Below are 17,446 nucleotides of genomic sequence, written 5' to 3'. Positions count from 1 at the left end.
ATTTATTCATCAATTTGTTATTTTACCAGCCGAAAATGTATTATTTGAGGAATTATAAACGTACATGATAATTTTACTGTGTGGTGTACCCCTACTAAAGCAAATTTCTAAATCCGTCCCAGTGTAGAACTCAGGTGCACTGCTACTCGTCTCTCGTAGAGTTAGCCACATCTTGGCCTTTGTTGAATACTAGTTTTCATTGGATTTATTGAGAGGGGAAAGAGAGAAAAAAAAAAACCCTCTGATTGGTGATGGGTACAAAATACTCCATACATGGAGAGAGGCCGATATCAAGGGGGAGAACATGGAGAGATGGGGGAATATAACAAAGTTAGGGCACCTATTTATGTGGCCAAGTACCCTTAAATGTTGAAACTTTAAGGCCGTGTTTCTGGGACCTTAATTTGTTCGTTTTCTTTCTTCTGTTTTTGTATTTATTTTTGTTTTTTCGTTTGTTGTCTTTAGTTTTAAATAATCGAATGGATGTAAAATGCAGAATGTATCAAAACTAATGTTTCTATATTTTATTTATTATATGTAATATTATTGCAATCAATACCGGTTGTCTTTCTATATTCTTGAATTTTCAAGTTTATCTCCAGATAACTAACCAAAATGTCATTATGGGCCCACCCTAAATTTAACATTTACACGTTTGTGTGTTCATTACTTCATTTTGAACGCCTAAGATCTTTCGATCATTTGTCAAATTAATACTCCAATACTTCTATGGTAGAATCTTACTTCTTGTTGTCTATGTATACAAGGCAAATACTATGAAATAAAGTGACTACAGTTGAACCAATTTGATTTTACTCATGGTTGATCTAGACTAGTGTCTCTCCACAACCGAAAGGTCCTTAGTGGAATCAGGAATTCAAAATCGATTCGTATGGTGAGAAATAGTGAAAAGAATGAGAATTCTTTCATCAGTTGGAGAAATAAAATAGGTGTGAAAATGAGAGAAAGGACGGAAAATACAAGATTAATAGTAGTATATATCTTATTGGTTGGATTTTTCTTACATCTTACATTTTGATTAAAGCCTGTTTTTTTTTGGACAACTCATTTTGTTTGGTTTATATTTTAAAAAGTTATTTTTGATATAATGAATGATAATGAGTGAAAAAAGATAAAAAAAGAAATTAATTGAAAACTGTGTAAAGAGTATTTAAATTATGAGAACCAAGCGGAGTGTGTTTTTTTTTAAATCATCAGACAAAGAGACAAGTTGCAAGTTGCAACATGAAGGGGAAGTTGGGAACTTTGACTCTAGTCCTTTGCGTCTCAGCACTTACGCTCAAGACTTTCTCTCACCTGTGGGGAAGGGGTTGTTAATTCCCACCACTTCTCCTACCGCCTACCAGTTTTCCTCTTCTCTGTCTCTCTCTCTCATCACCAGCTGCATGGGATGCGAAGTTCCAAAAAATCTGCAACTCTCCAAGACACCAACTTGCCATTTTTATGGCTTTCTTGAGGTACCCATCTTCTCGTGTCTCCACATCTTCTCTCTCATCCTCTCTCCCCCTGTCCTCCAAATTTCCCTCTCCAAAACTCAATCAAACCTTCTCTTCCCCCCTCTTTCTTGAACAGACTGCCTCTAGTTTTCTGCTTTCAGGCCTCTCTTTGCTTTTCCACTAGTAGGTTTCTTTTTCAATTTCTTGATGATCTTTCTGAGGTAGAAACTCCAAAAGTCACATCTTTATGTATCTTGGAGATTTCAAAGTCAAAACCCAAAACCCATTTCTTTTGGTTAGGGTTTCTGATCTTTTTGTAGATCTCCCAAGCCAAAGGTTTTTCTTTGGTTCTCATAAGTTTTTTCAGATACCCAACTTTATTTTCTAGAATCTATGTAGTTGAAGGTGGATCCTAAACTAGCTCTGTAAATTATAGGAAGATTGTGGCTTTTTGTTAGATTTGCTCCAAGATTGAAGCTTTCAGGCAATTGTGTTAATTGGGTCTAAACCCTGATGCCAGTAATTTGGGGGCATCTTTAGCTGCTGTAATTCGGGTTTTTTTATAGTTCTGATGTTTTGTTAAGCCCAATTGATGGTTATTATCCAAAACATGGCTGCAAATGGGCACTGTTTCGTGGAGTGGAAAGAGCAATTTGTTTCTAAGGAGCGGGGTAACCGTGTGGTTCACTACTTTTTGAAGGATATTTCAGGGGAGTCCATTCTTGCTGTTGTTGGCACTGAAAGGAGTGTTAGGCACATGTTCTATGTTGTTTCTGAGGAGTTCTTGAATGTTCAAGGGGCAGACAATTCGGTCCATGCCGGTTTCAGATGGAGATCTAGGAGAGAGGTTGTTAATTGGCTCACATCTAGGCTATCAAAGCAGCACCGGCACAGCGATCGGTCCAACAGTATGTTTCTCCTAAATCTGTGTCCTGGATGTTTATGTTGATTTCCCGCACACACACACCCCCCCCCCCCCCCCGTTAAGGTTACCTTTGGTTGTCTTCCCCTTGTACAAATACGCAAAATTATCGCTATCATAATTGCGAGGACCTCTAATAGGAGAAGTGCTGATGTGTGGTCGAATGGGTACACAATTAGCTTTACCATGAATACTTGTTGAGTTATGTCTTTTCATGCCGTGGTCAGGGTTTTGTCTCGCATCCCCTTTCCCACGTTACATATGAAGACTATGATACCTTTGCTCTATCTTACTACTCAAAACTTGTTTATCGATGCTTGTCCTCAATTTGGGATGTTATGACTTCAGATTTATATCTTTCCACCTTGTACACGTAGTGTTCTATGGCTTGATCTCGGGGAACATCTGCAGTCTTATCTTTTACTGTTTCAACAATCAGTAAACGTGTTATGTGTCCTTCATGGTGTTTAAACTTTGGTCTACTTGTGAGATTGAGAGCATGTATATAGGAGTACTATATTTCTAGTCTTTCATTGTTTTGAACGGTGTAGTTGGATAGACGTAACCCGTAAATATCGAGCTTACTTTTAATATCTGTCAATCATCTCAAGCATCAAGCTGGAGATTGTGAGTGCTATCATTCTGTAATACTGCAGAATTTGCTTACACAAGCCCTTTGTAGCCACTCATTGTTCTTGGAATTAGTCTTGCACTGTGTTAATCTAGAGTGGCTGAAGGACCTTTGAAGTAAAGTGTTTCCCATAGGAAAATAATTTGGAAATGAAGACCTAGTGATTTCTTGTGGTTAAAGATCTGGGGCACGTCAATAGATTCTGATTTCTTCAACGTTCTGAACCACTATTATATGGATTCTGACTCTTTTGTTCATCGTGTTCTAGTTGTTTTAAAGTGTTGGGTGCTTATTTCAAATATTGATACCAGATGATGGGATATCATTTGTGTGAAATACCAGGAATACTGGGATGTCTGCGATAAAGACCTTTAGTCCAAGTTCACTAGTTGTGGAAGTGAAAACCAACCATTGTTTGTGTGCAGTCCAATGCGCCTGGTCGATGACTGTAATCTGGTATTGTTACCCAATAAAGATTGGAGCCTATAAAACTTTTCCTTGACATACTCCTGCCTTCTGCATGAGTTTCTGCATTTGCTTCGTTTAATTGCTTGAAAATCCTTGCTTATTGTGGCAATGACATCTGATTCCTGAATACAAGCTTCGGTTACGTTCCTAGTTAGGTAGATACCGTAGATAGTTTTTGGACCATGGATGATTGGCTAAATAGTTATGTGTTGCATTGTACCTTTTGACAAAATGAAGCGGAGTAGGAGTCCGGAAGATTAACCTTTCTTTTCTCAACCGTTCATAACAGAATTGCAGAAGGATGATCTGATAGCTGAAGCCAGCGGTGAACAGACCCCCCTGCCTGACTATAGGGTATCTCTCTTTTGTTACGTTTTCATGTCACACCAAATTATTTGTTCACATGTTCATCTGACACTTTCTCCTTATCAGGGCAGTTTGGCAAGGAACTTGAAAGGACACAGTTCAGATATTGCGTGGTCAGGTGTTTCCTGGACATGCGGAAAACAACTCAAGCACTACCCAGCATTTTGCAGAAATGGGATTAAAATAGCGGTGAGGATTTGCCAAAAGGAAATAAGTTTTGACATGAAATGGATAAATGTGAAAAGGAAAAATAATGCTACACCTAACGATATTTGTTCTTAAATTGGGGAACTTGTGTGACAGAACCTTGAATGGGCTTAAAGCCCATGAGTCCATGATATAGTAAACAAAATACTCGCACTTAGAAGAGAAAGTCAATGCTAGATTCTGTGGCTTCTATGACGTCAAATGACCCATATGGACATAGCTGGTTTGGCTCTATAAATACTTAGAATATGAGTACCATTGATTCGTAGTAACAGTTTACTGATAGGGCTCCATTTAAAGGATGATGTTTGTAATTCTTCACGTGCATTGTTAGCCTCGAGGAATGTCTATGCCTTTTCTGGACTCTGAACTTTGAGGCATCGAAATCAGGTTTTAGGTCATTTGCATAAAGGGATTCCAAATTAGGAGGCTGCATGCAAATTTTTATCTTATCGCAATGACTTATGGTACATCAATTCCCTTTTTAAATGGCATCAATATTTTGAGGTATCTCTCCTTTTCATAAGCACAAATTGACTCGATGATCGTTCATTTCCTTTTGGTATTCAGATCCATTCCTTTGTCTTTGTCATGGCTGAAGAAGGAAATCATTACCTTGCATATATAGAAGATATGTATGAAGATAGGAAGGAACAGAAAAAGGTCAAAGTAAGGTGGTTTCATCGTACTCAAGAAATCAAGCGTGTGATTTCCCTACGAAATCCTCATCCAAAAGAAGTTTTCATTACACCTTATGCACAGGTCATAAGCGTGGAGTGTGTGGACGGTTCCGCCATAGTCTTAGCTCCTGAAGATTATGAGAAATGTCTTGCTGGTTTTCCAAGTACTTTGGTAGCCAGATTACACCTTTGCTATCGGCAATTCAAAAGCAATCGTGTGAAGCCCTTCAAACTGAGTAAACTACGTGGCTACTTTGATCAGCCAATTTTCTCGTGTTTGGATCCTGATTTTGACGATGAGGAGCTTAGCCCAGGGGACAATGTACAGGTGGGAGTTAAAAGAGCACAAAGAGCTAGAGAGTGGCAGATGTTGACATGTGAGTCATCATTTCGGAACTTGAAGAGGAGAAGACTAATTTCCCACAATTTTAAGGTTAATGAAAAGGTAGAGTTGCTTTGTCAAGATAGTGGTATCAGAGGTTGTTGGTTCAGGTGTACAGTCTTGCAGGTTTCCCAGAGACAGTTGAAAGTGCAATATGATGATTTGAAGGATGAAGATGGGTGTGGCAATCTTGAGGTATGCTTTTTCGGCTGAATTTCTTTTTGATTTGGGATTTTATGTGGCTGAAAAATTCAAAATAGGAAAGTCAAAAGGGTAATGGATTGGCCTTTCAGTGTTCATCATGCATAATTAATTATTTTCTGCAATAATTTCGAACTTGCGGAATTCTTGACTAATATACAGTCTAATGGTAGCTTCCCCCTATCCAGTACTTCAAAACCCAATCTGAAGATTCTGAACTATAGTCACACAACCTAAGACTTGGGTTCATTCTTATTCCTTTTGGCAAAAAGGGGTTACGATTTGAAGCATCTTTGCAGCTTTTTGCTATTCTCCCTTACTTTCTTTCTTGCATTACATATAGCATTTCTGCTTAAGTAGCGGGATTCCTGCAAGTTAATGTGTTTTTAAGTCATCGTAGCCTATGGTTCTTTTGATGTCAGTATACGCCTGTTTTCTAGAGTCTATATGGTGTTGTCCTTTGATATCTGCACGTATTTTAGTCAATTGCAGTAGATACTTTGTGAAAGAGGTAACGGCAGTGTAATCATGAAACTTGGGATATTTTTTGTCTTTTAAGTGAGTGTAGCGCATTTTCACTCCTTTATGGTGGAACTTTTTTTTTTGATCGCCCTTCGCGGTGGAACTAGTCCCCGATGGGTATTTGATTGTCCTCTGGGTACGATTTAAATCTCAGACCTCTGGGATAGTTCCAGGTGTTAAGACTAACTTTCCTATCCCCAGCTTAATGAGGCAAAACAAAACAGTCCTGACATTGTCTTTAATTTTCTAGGAATGGGTCCCTGCTTTTAGACTGGCAATGCCTGATAAACTTGGAATGAGATGCCCAAGTCGCCAAACAATCAGACCTTCCCTCTCTCATGATCAGATAGATCTTTCCCTTGAGGTTGGAGCTCCAGTGGATGCTTGGTGGAGCGATGGCTGGTGGGAAGGTGTGGTGGCTGGAATTGTTGACTCTGGAGATGAAACTCTGCAAGTTTACGTTCCCGGTATGCTCTTTGGAACTTGATTTTATTGTTATTTCTGTTTTTTATTGGGTTGCTTTTTATAAACTTCAGGGACTTTCCCCATTTTCTTGAATGCAATTTGTTTTGGTGATATCAGGTGAAGATTTACTTCTGAGTGTAATTAGGAAGAACCTAAGAGTTTCAAGAGATTGGATGGGAGACCAGTGGGTTGATATTGAGGCGAATCGCGACATTCTTTCAGCCATATCTGCTGTTGTCAGCCAGGATACTAAGGTTTCAGCATCCCCAAAGGAGCCCAACTCTGATGATTTGCTCAAGTTATGCCATGAAGCTCCCATCAGCACCAAACTTGATGTAGTCAAGGAGAAGGTTGAGCCTTTAGATGATTTCGTCCCTTGTGATTACGTTTCAAGAGATATGGACCAAGTGAATGATGAGAAGCAGCTGGTGGTTGAAGAAAGAGACGATAGTAATATGGGTGATGAAAGTCCAGAAAAAGACAATGCCGAGCATGCTCATAGTAATCATGACAATGTTGAAGACCAGAATGATGATGATGATGATGATGCTGATGCTGATGCTGACAACGGTGGTGGCGTTGGCAATGGGGACAGGGACGTGGACGAAAATGGGCACACGTTAGACGAGTTTGAGATTGCTGGGCAGAAATGTGAAGCAGAGTTGTTGGAAGTGGTTGCATAGTGCCTTGAATCGGCGAGACACGCTGGCATTACTTGATGCAAAAAGGTGATGTGTACTAGTATATACGGACGTGTATATATAAAGAAAATCTTGTTTGGGCTTCCACTGCAAGTTTGATTTAACCGAAGTAGTTTTAGGTGTACAGAAATGAGGTTAGAACTCTTTGAGGAACTCTGTTCTGAATTGTTTTAGAAATAGGTGACTGGGATGAGGGGATCCCTTTAGATAGAAGCTCTCTAAAGGGCTGAATCATGTTGTATCAATTTCTGATGTGTTTCTGTGCAATTTCGGAAGGAAGTGTGTCACAAAAGGATGTAGATCTTTTGTATGAGACCTCAAAATGAATTCCATAGTCCGATTTAGTGTATGCATATTCTTTTTTTTTTGTTTGTTGAATAAAGGGTGCGATTATTTTGCCACATTGTACAGCTACAGAAATTTGAGAGCAACCACTTTGTACATGTATTGTCAAAGATTAGGCCAGTCTCCAATCCTTTCCAGTCTATATTCCGATTGGGGACTAGATGAGTTTTATTGTTGTTGTACGGCTACCGAAGAGTAAATAAACGGTCGCGGCTCCTCTCTAGTCCTTTTGCTTGTGGTGTTATGGCTTTTTACAGATCTTTTTCTGGTTCACTTTGCTATTAAGAACCATTCTTTTTTATAGCTCATTGAAAACATCAAACTTGTCTCGCAACACATTTACCTTGGAGTGAAGGATTTTCAGATACAGTATATGACCATTTTTCAAGATAAATGTGTTTTTATATCATAAGAATGAGATCCAAAAAACATGAATTTTAACAAGGTTGAGGTCCTTAACAAGGTCTAAAAGATTGAACGGTGTGGACTCTTGAAAAACACATAAATAACCCAACAGACAATACAATGACTGGGTAGGATCCTCCATGCGCTCAAAGGTGACTCCAGCAAATGTGGAGAAAATCCCAAGGCTCAAACACCCTTGGCGTCTCCCTCTCCCGTATCGACTACACACCGGACGGGCTTAACGCTCCCCACACCCGCCCATGGGCCACCGAGATAGTCTTCGTGCTCAACGGCGAATTGGATGTGGGGTTTTATCACCACTGCCAATGTACTTGTTTCCATAATGATCAAGACGGGTGAAATACTTTTGTTTCCAAGGGGTTTGGTTCATTTCCAAAAGAACAATGGGAACGTTCCGGCGGCCATTATTGCCGCCTTCAACAGCCAGTTGCCCAGCACACAGTCCATTGCCGTGACGCTGTTTGCGGCAACTCCCACCGTGCCGGACCACGTGTTTTGGATGGTCCAAAAGTGTTTGGGGTATAAAAGGTGTTTTGGATGGTCCAAATTTTAATAGAAATTTGGGGAATTCGATGAACAAAATATTTTACATGATTTTTCTACTCGACCAACTCATAGTATGAATGAGTCCAATCATCGAAGTTGACCTTGAATGAAGTCGAAATGGTCGGACTGCACCCTTTTGATCGGAAGTTACAAAATCAAATAAGATAACTTTTAACGACAAACACAAAAAACGAAAACGAAAAAAGTTACAAACAAATGGAGCTGAAGTTAGGTTCAACTGAGAGTACTGTAGTAGATATTGCCTTGGACTATAAACCGACCGAAGACAGCCATTTTGTGTAATAATAGAACAGCAACATTAAATCAAAAGGATGTTCAATCCTAACTGAAAAATGTACTGCCATATTTTTCGTCGTTGTCCAAGATATGAGGACATTCAATTATATGCCTACTTCTGAGGACTAGAACTAGAACTCGACCTTGTACTGTACTCTGCGACGAGCTTTGAAAATGAAGAAGATTTATTCTCAAGCAACTTTGTGGGAGAATCATGTTCCTCGATAAGTCCTGCACCATGAAGGAAAAAACGGGGAAATTTAGAAGATTTTCAGATTGACATTGAACGATGATTAAGATGACAGGCAGAGGAACAAATCCAGAGGGAGTCATCGACACTTACCATGATCCAACAGCAAAACCATGTCGCTATCAACGACAGTCGTAATCCTGTGCGCAATGGTTAACACTGTACAATCGGAGAAATGTTGCTTAAGCGTCAGCTGTATAAGATTGTCAGTGGCTGTATCCACTGATGCTGTGGCTTCGTCAAGCACCAAGACCTTGCTTTTCTTGAGTAGCACCCGCCCGAGGCAAACCAGCTGCCTCTGACCCATACTCCAATTCTCCCCATTCTCTGTAACTGCAGCAAGGGGGAAAAAAAAAAGATTTAGCGTTAGGAACTTCGTTAACCGTAATGTTGTAAGTTGTAACGTAGTCTTGTCTGGAATAGGGAGAGAGAACATTTCTACCAAGAAGAGACGGCTTCTCAAGCTAATTTTGTACATCCTGAAAAGTGAAAACTATTGCGCATCCCGTTGGAGTATGACCCCCATTCGGAATGAAAAGCATTAGACTCTGAAAAACTACAAGGTCTACTTTGTCTTCCAATAAAAAGTTATTTTGCCCCTTTGATTTTGTGGGAATAGGGGATGAAGAAAAACCTGCTGAATCAAGCTTGCCTTCCTTCTTCCTGACTTCATCTCCAAGTTGGCACTTATCAAGAGCCTAAATAAATGAAACAGGTGTTCAAAATTCACGAAAAGAACGTATTTCCCAGATATTATACACGGTGATCAAATGCAGGAGAGAAATGATGATTATGCAAACCATGATCGACTCTGAACGTACTTCCCTATCAGTGCCAAAACAGCATAAACAGAAAAGGAAATCAAGTAATCAACCCACCTCCCAAATGAGTTCATCAGGGTACTCTTCAAGTGGGTCCAAGTTGCTTCGCACCGTCCCCTCAAACATGGTTGGATCTTGAGGAATGATGCTTAATCTAGATCGTAAATCATGGAGCCCAATCGAGGAAATGTTGATACCATCTATTTGAATTTGACCAGCAGCGGGCTCAACAACGCGGAAGAGTGTCTGTATTAGGGTTGATTTACCACTGCCCGTCCTCCCTACGATTCCTGTCCTCATTCCTCCACGGAAAGTGCACGTAAGGCCTCGCAACACGAGTGGCATGTGTGGGGCGTATCTGACCTACATGCATACATGTCAACATAAAAAAAAAAATATTCCATATGCATTGACCTTGAAGGCTGTCTTTGGATGCCCGATTAGTGTCTCACATTTAGTTGGACACTTGGGAGTCATATTTATTACTAATTTGAGTTCAAGGTAGAATTATGGATAACAATGTAGTATATATTGCATTAAATACTCTGACACATCTTGTAAACGCCGTTTACGGATGGAAAAATAAACGTTAATCTGTTCAGGAGCTATGTTACCTAGAGCGCGGATTGTTCTGATACGAGTAACGAGAACGGGAACGTGGTACACCAAATGCCCTAAGTACCAGAACAACAGGGATAGGCTTCTATAGTTTACAATCCAAGAATGTTCTTATTTCAAGAGAATATTATCCCATGAAATAATGTAGTATGTTTGTATAATTCTTCACGTAAAACACATTTCTATAACCATTATGACCAACTTTTCTTACCTTTGGTCTTGGTAAAGCTCCAATATCTGTAGTCTTAGATAGGGGAAATTTATGGATAGCTAAATTCATCATATTGGAACGTAAGTGTACCACTTTTCGAAATGTTTGTTCCAAAATATAAGTCGCTAGGGTATCAACGTTTTCTGGTAACAAAGTTCAGGAGTAATAACATGTAGCGGAGTACATGTCACATAGGTGGACAGTGAATAAAAGGATGTTTGATTTTTGCATCTTTTCCTCTTCCTTTTACTTACTTTCCACAGAGCCATGAGACAGACAAAACCAAAGGAGGCCGGAACTTTTGTACCATACCTGCAGATCTTGGATAACAACTTCTCCACGAGCTGGCCAGTGACCATCTGGTCTATTTTCTTCTATAACAAGAGGAGGTTCGCTTGGGATAGCAGTGTATTGAAGTATTCTTTCAACTGATATGATTTGATTCTCCATATTGCAAAGATTCCGAATAACCCTCGCCTGCAAGATGTTCAGACTAAGCCCGTATGTAACTGCTAACCCCGCAATACCTACGAATGAATAAACAAAAGACAGATCATAAAACTTTCGAGCACTTTCTAGGGTGCAAAGTAAAATAGTCAATAAAGAAGAAAACCAAAAACTCCTTACTCGGATTAATGGTTCCCGTTGGAATGGAGATCAAGAAAACCAAAAAGAAGGCAAATGTAAGAGATGTTAAGAAATTCAAGCGGATGGAAAGCCACTCCATCGCACCAGCAGTGTAAAAATTTGGCCGAGAATGCCCGTCTATCAATTTCATACTCAATTCTTTGAATCGTGATTCCTGACCAAAGCTCCTAATGGTAGTGCATCCTGATATGGTTTCAGCAAAATGTTGTATAACTGGAGCTTCGCATACACCACCTAGACGTGCTAGTTCTCGTGCAGATGGTATGTAATATTGCTGCAACAAAGTAAAAGAATATTAACGTTGCGGCATCTAACATTCACGACTGTGTAGCTCTGATTATCAGACTCATACAATTTATCAAGGTAAGAGTTGGTAAAAGAAACCACCACATCCAAGAGACACTTATGGTTTGCCAATTCTCTCTAGTTTTTTCAAAGGCTACATTCCAGTATATCATCTTCGTTACTTGGAAGAACATCAACATTTTACCAACCAATAAATAGATGAAATAAGTAAATGTTCGAATAGTTGAGAAGAAATACAGACTATCTTACTGAAACAGCATATTGCTTAAAGAAAATTGAAGTTTTCCCTGCTGAAATCTGTGGGGAAAAGCTGATTCTATAATTAATGTTGCGAAACTTTACTAGCAACACAGAGTGGTTTTTTAGAATTTACGATAATTACCTGTAACCAAATGCAGGTGGCAATCACGGGAATAAATACGATGAAGACCTGCCATGCAACCTGTGACATTATTGCAACAGTTCCAAGTAGCTGTATCATTGTGAATGCAAACCCCCCAACGGTATTTGGAATGATGAAATCCACTGCACTTTGGTCCGTAGATGCCTAAAAGAGGAAACCACATTGTTGGATCCAATCTCTATGTTAAGCTAACAACAATGGTTAGGATGACAACAGTGGCAGCAAGTAGACAGAAAACACTCACCCTATTTAAGGTTCGTCCACTTGGGGTGGAATCAAAAAATGACATGGGAGCACGGAAAATGCACAAATGCATTTTATTGAAGAGTATAGTGGCAGTCTTGTACCCAGCAGTTATCTGAATCAAGTTTCTAGAAAGAGTGCAGAAAGAACTTCCAATTACAAGAGCCACATAGACGATTATGAGAATGGAGCCCTCGACTGGAGGTTTCGCATCCTTTGACACTGGAGTAGCCCAAGCTATCCAATAGTTGCTTCCTATTTGAAATAGCTGAAATAAAACTTGTGACAACAATAAGAAAGGCACAAGAGCTCCCCCGTACGCTGTTGTTATATATTTCCAGTAGACCGAAAGACCAACTCTTCCTTTCTCCCTTTCTTCTTCTTGAACAAGCTGTCCTTTTTGTCCAACTATATCGTCTGTTTCACCATTTTGGCCATTTGCAGCTTCCTCTTTCTTCACAGACTTCTGAACACCACACATGCTACCATTCTCCTCATCGATGGTTGAATTTTCTGATACTGAGCCTGCCACAGTGGAGTCTAGTGCTGATAAAGCTTCCTTATGCGCACCCACAAGCTCCATAAAGTCGGTCCCTGAATTGAGGATGTCATTGTATTTCCCAACTTGAGTAATCCTTCCATCTTTCATGACCTAATGACAAAGGAAAAACATCCCACAAAGTCTCAACTTGAACTACCGGAATTCTATCTAGTATATTTTGCAACAATGGATAAAACCGCTTTTGAATTGATCTCACTTTTTTTGAAAGGGAAAAGACTATTTTGATTTTTCTTTGTTGAGCAATGACTTCATTCTTGAATAAAATGTTTATTCGTAGCAATATCAATTAATTGTCAAAGACAGAGAAGAAACAAGACATGAATAGCTCACCAAAATGAGATCTGCAGCAGGTAAGAACTCCACTTGATGAGTAACATAAATGACGGTTTTTGAACCCAAAAGGCCCAATACGCATTCCTGTATAAGAAAAATGCATCAGTGAAAACCCATAGAAACTGACAAGGAAAAAATTTGTAGTCATTGACTCTCAAATTAGGCTTTCTAGAAGTTGGGTATCAAAGACAACAGCTGCAGCAGCTCAGTGATCAGGCAGAGGGCATTGAAGTTAGTTGCCTTGTATGGTTGGAGTTTCGTGTCTCAAATTGACTGTTGCACTTGGCTCTCCCTATGGCTCTTCTCCTGTTTGTGGTGTGGTAGATACAGAGAGTTGAAAGACAAATTCTAGAGTGTATGTGAGGTTGTTTGTGTGTGTGTGTTTGGTTTACGGCCTTTGTTTGGCATGACAAAATTACATCAGAAAAGAAGCACAAAACAGATTTCATAGTCACCTTAAAGAGATGGCTTCCTGTATGGGCATCAACAGCACTAAATGGGTCGTCGAATAGGTACATATCTGCACCTTGGTATAAAGCGCGTGCAATCTGTATTCTTTGCTTCTGGCCCCCACTCAAATTGATTCCCCTCTCACCTATGCCTGTCTGATCACCAAAGGGGAGAATTTCCAGGTCTTTCATCAAAGAACATGCTTCAAGTACTTGGTCATACCTTTCACGGTCCATCTCCTCTCCAAACAGTATATTCTCTTCAATCTTTCCACTCTGTATCCAGGGCGACTGAGCAACATACGCCTTTGTTCCGCAAAGCTTAATAGTCCCTGACATTTTGGGCACTTCTCCCAAGATACAGGAGAGTAAGCTCGACTTTCCTGATCCAACGGTGCCACAAACAGCAACCCTCATACCACGAGACACACTGATGTTTATTTCTTTCAAAGTTGGATTAGAGGAAGAGACATCCCAAGAGAAATTCCCATCAACTACCTCAATTACAGTGTCAGAGCTACCTATTGGAAGCTTCTCTATAACATCACTTGGTAAGTCGTCAAGACGGAGAAATGAGGCTATTCGATCAAGGGAAACTTTTGTTTGAGCTATCATTGAGATTGTGTCAGGAAGATTATAGATAGGCTGTTGAAGTATCGTAAATGTTGCTAGGGCAGATAAAATCTTCCCAGACTCGAGGGGGATTCCTAGAAGCATACAGGTGCCAAAAGTGGCCATGGACACAAATGAAGGTGCTCCCCAGAAGAGAAACATGGTCAAAGAAAAAGTGTAACCGAATTTTTTCAACCATCCCATTTCGGTGTTCCTAAGTTCTGTAACTTTTGACAAAAACTTCAGCTCCCACGCCTGAAGCTTGAGGATCCTCATGTTCCTCAAGATTTCAGACGTTGCCTTCATCCTTTTATCCTTTGATTTCATTATCTTTTCCTGAAACTTCTCTTGCAAGCTCCCAAGGGGAACATTTGCCAACATCACTGCCACAGTAGTGACTAATGCAGCAATGGAAGCAAGCCCAAGATTCTTGTACAAGATCACCAAGGCCAGGACAACTTGGACTATGGTCAGCCATGGATCGTGGATGTACCAACCAAAGTCCGAGACCCTCTGGGCATCAACAGACATCAAATTAATGATTTCCCCGCTCGTTTGACCCTGCTTTGATTGGCATGAAATGCTTAAGCCTTTATTGTAAATCATGGCAACCAAAACTGCCCTAGCCCTAATTCCGGCTTGTTGCAGCCTAAAGAACCAGTGCCTCTGAACCAAGCACTCAGTGAGCTTCGCAAAGAAGAATGCGGATACCAAAATGTACCCTTGGTTTTCAAAGGCTCGATTTCCGTTAAGGTATTGAACAAAGGAATCAATGAGGTAGGGGCCAACATAAGACGCTAGTGAGTATATTAGCGCTAAGAAAGCTGTTAATAGAATTTCCCATTTTATCGCGAAGATCAGTGCCTTCACAAGCTTAAATGTGGTTATTCTGCTTCCAATATCAGACTCTAGCTTACTTCTAAAAACTGGAAAAGCCCCCTTGACACTGTCAATACTGGCTAGTTGAGGAATATCGTTAAGGTCTAGTGCTTTCTTATGACCGGCGCCAATCAAAGGTCCCATCCAAGAGAAACTAAGGATGCTAAGAAGACTAGCATAGGAAAAGGGGGCGACAATTTCACGCCCACCAGACTTATTTGATTCTGCACCATTACTTGTACTAGTACCATTCAAAAGGGGTTCACGAAGAAGACTATCTTGAGTTTCCTTCTTCCCCAGAAACCCCAGCAAACAGAAGAAAAAGCCCATAACAGTGGAGATGATATCAGACACAAATAACTGAGTTGGTAGAGATTGATGATTTTTATTATAAAGGAAGTCTACCACAAGGAAACAACAAGACATGGAGAAGTAAAATCCCCACCAGACTCTCAATAAAATTGGGAACCTTGGCCCACCTGAATTCTTGAAATGGATGCGCAAATAAACAGAGATTGCTAACCAAGCAAGTGTTCTGAGTCCAAAATCCGAAAGGGTTACAATCTTTTCATCAGACCAACCATTTCTATACCAAGAAAAGTAATTTAATAACCACATAGCGAGGTTAAAAAGGGAAAGACCCAAACAACAAAACAGAGCTTGATTGTAGTAGGAAAATCTTGCGCTCGTATTATTACTCTGTCTTGGCCCTTCACTGGGAGTATTCATTCTCATGATTTTCCTACATACCCATGTGACGGAGAGAAAAAGCACCAAAACCAGGTGCAATGAACCAGAAAACCCACGGAGGAAAATGGGTTGGAGGAGGAAACTACTGGGAGTGTACATGAGTGATGAATATGAGTGAGAGTGAAAGAACGACATACGCATCTTCGTTGATCTCAAAAACTCCATCTTTGTGGAGTGTTTTGCTTGTGGGAGAGAAAATTGTTAAGTCAAAAGTGGCAATGGGTTTTAGAATAAAATAACGATCTGATGGAGTGAGTGAACGATTTTGTGGGTGGTCATGCGTGTAGTGTACTAGATATTTGTATATGGAGGTCATGTAAAGATAGTTCCTCTTTTTTTGTGGTCACCAGAGAGAGTTAAAAGTTGTTTGACAAAAGAGGAGAGAGAGTCCGAAGGGATTCGGTGGCCGTCGGATAACGTGGTGTGCAAGATTCAGCTGACTCAGAGAACTAGAAAAACAATTTTTCGGCAACTATAAACACTTACACGCACAAAGTCTCACAATTAAGTGAGAGTTTGTATGTTTGTGTGCGTAAATGTTTGTAGACTGTAGTTATAGACTTGTAGAAAGGACGAGGGGATGTGGCGCCAACCTTTCAAGAATCAAGATACACCTGAATTGAGGGAGAGACAAAATGGTAGCTCACTCCTCTATGGAGTAGGATAGACGGGAATTTCCACTGTGGGTCTCGAATTTGGCATTTACTTTACGAGATTCTCGCTGTGAAGTCAAGTTCCGTAGTCTCATCACTCTCTCATTTCCTGGAAATGCGCCCTTCAAAGCATACATTGTACCTGGTTCAAAAACAAAACATATATATAGTGAACCTGGGGAATTTTCCGTTCACGTGTTTTGACTAACGGAGATTTTTTCAGTGGTAGAAAACTAGTCTACATTGAGGGACTGTACTGCACAATTCTGTAGACTATCATTACAAAAACCCAAATAGACTATCATTTGATAAAATAAATTAAATGACTTATTTTTTTGTTCTTATTAAAAAAAAATTGCATTTGTTACTTTTTTGAGGATTATTTTTTCTTCTTGACGAGACGAATTTAAAAAATAAAAAATTACGATTTAAACTCAAATTCTTTTGAATAAAAACAAAAATAAGCCAATTTTTTGAATAAGACAGCTTTTTGACTTTTCCCAAAAAAATTATGAGTTTCGATCAATTTTTTTTTTACTTTTTCGGTTGCTCTAGTCAAGATAAATCAATAAATCATAAAAGTTTGACACAAAATTAAAAAATACAAAAAAAAAAAAGTGAATAGAGGGAAAAAAAAAAAGTCACTCTCAACTTTTTAATCCAAACCACCCATTGGTTGCATTTGTTAAGCTTGATCTTAATTAAACTCGGGTCAAACTTGTGTGTTGATGGACCTGGGCTGCCCAGATATGGGCTTGTGAGCCCAACATGAATTCTAGTGTGTTGATGGATCAGTAGTTGTAGTTGAAGATACAACTTCACAAGGCTGATTTTTTTGGGCAACCACCAAAGTTGATTTCACAGTTTTTTTTTTCTCTAAAACGAGATGTCCAGGCCAGCTTGCGCGCATTCAAATAATTCCGGGGCCTTGAAGATAACAACCAGACATAACTCTCAATGGCCCTAAGGTTTGGAATGTTTAGCTTCAGAAAACGGATAACAAAATGCTAGTGGAATTATTTTGCAAATCAAACTGCCTGCTGCAAACATTACTAGTCTTTAATAGCACCTTACAAAAACCAAAGACCTTAT

The 17,446-nt window shown here is 39.7% G+C and overlaps 2 protein-coding genes and 1 pseudogene across 2 annotated transcripts; 2 read left to right on the top strand and 1 right to left on the bottom strand.

Moving 5' to 3' along the window:
• Nucleotides 1-1,287: 1,287 nt before the first annotated feature.
• On the top strand, nucleotides 1,288-7,403 carry LOC131329649 (uncharacterized). The gene is made up of 6 exons (XM_058362914.1): nucleotides 1,288-2,365; nucleotides 3,768-3,832; nucleotides 3,911-4,033; nucleotides 4,622-5,308; nucleotides 6,087-6,303; nucleotides 6,419-7,403. Exons 1-6 carry the CDS (start codon nucleotides 2,050-2,052, stop codon nucleotides 6,982-6,984), a joined length of 1,974 nt encoding a protein of 657 aa, XP_058218897.1. The 5' UTR covers nucleotides 1,288-2,049; the 3' UTR covers nucleotides 6,985-7,403.
• Nucleotides 7,132-8,378, top strand: LOC131328763 (nectarin-1-like; annotated as a pseudogene).
• A 134-nt stretch (nucleotides 8,379-8,512) lies between these two features.
• LOC131329643 (ABC transporter C family member 3-like) lies at nucleotides 8,513-16,302 on the bottom strand. The gene is made up of 10 exons (XM_058362909.1): nucleotides 13,467-16,302; nucleotides 13,009-13,095; nucleotides 12,118-12,768; nucleotides 11,853-12,017; nucleotides 11,144-11,438; nucleotides 10,829-11,043; nucleotides 9,745-10,050; nucleotides 9,501-9,564; nucleotides 8,960-9,199; nucleotides 8,513-8,847 (listed from the first exon to the last, which is right to left on the bottom strand). Exons 1-10 carry the CDS (start codon nucleotides 15,864-15,866, stop codon nucleotides 8,729-8,731), a joined length of 4,542 nt encoding a protein of 1,513 aa, XP_058218892.1. The 5' UTR covers nucleotides 15,867-16,302; the 3' UTR covers nucleotides 8,513-8,728.
• Nucleotides 16,303-17,446: the final 1,144 nt, after the last annotated feature.

Source organism: Rhododendron vialii, chromosome 6a (genome assembly GCF_030253575.1).
Source record: "Rhododendron vialii isolate Sample 1 chromosome 6a, ASM3025357v1".
In the NCBI taxonomy this organism is placed as follows: Eukaryota; Viridiplantae; Streptophyta; class Magnoliopsida; order Ericales; family Ericaceae; genus Rhododendron; species Rhododendron vialii.
Note: the sequence above shows the minus strand (reverse complement) of the source record. Positions and strands in the feature narration are given on the sequence as shown.

What these genes read in the sequence shown, in the direction of transcription:
- LOC131329643 (XM_058362909.1), bottom strand. Translation starts at nt 15,866, where the DNA reads ATGGAGTTTTTGAGATCAACGAAGATGCGTATGTCGTTCTTTCACTCT. An exon ending in GTGGACGAACCTTAAATAGG is followed by an intron (nt 12,018 to 12,117) that starts GTGAGTGTTTTC and finishes TTCCTCTTTTAG; the next exon opens with GCATCTACGGACCAAAGTGC. An exon ending in GGTTTTGCTGTTGGATCATG is followed by an intron (nt 8,848 to 8,959) that starts GTAAGTGTCGAT and finishes TTCATGGTGCAG; the next exon opens with GACTTATCGAGGAACATGAT.
- LOC131329649 (XM_058362914.1), top strand. Translation starts at nt 2,050, where the DNA reads ATGGTTATTATCCAAAACATGGCTGCAAATGGGCACTGTTTCGTGGAG. An exon ending in ATGGGTGTGGCAATCTTGAG is followed by an intron (nt 5,309 to 6,086) that starts GTATGCTTTTTC and finishes TTAATTTTCTAG; the next exon opens with GAATGGGTCCCTGCTTTTAG. An exon ending in TCTGCAAGTTTACGTTCCCG is followed by an intron (nt 6,304 to 6,418) that starts GTATGCTCTTTG and finishes TGGTGATATCAG; the next exon opens with GTGAAGATTTACTTCTGAGT.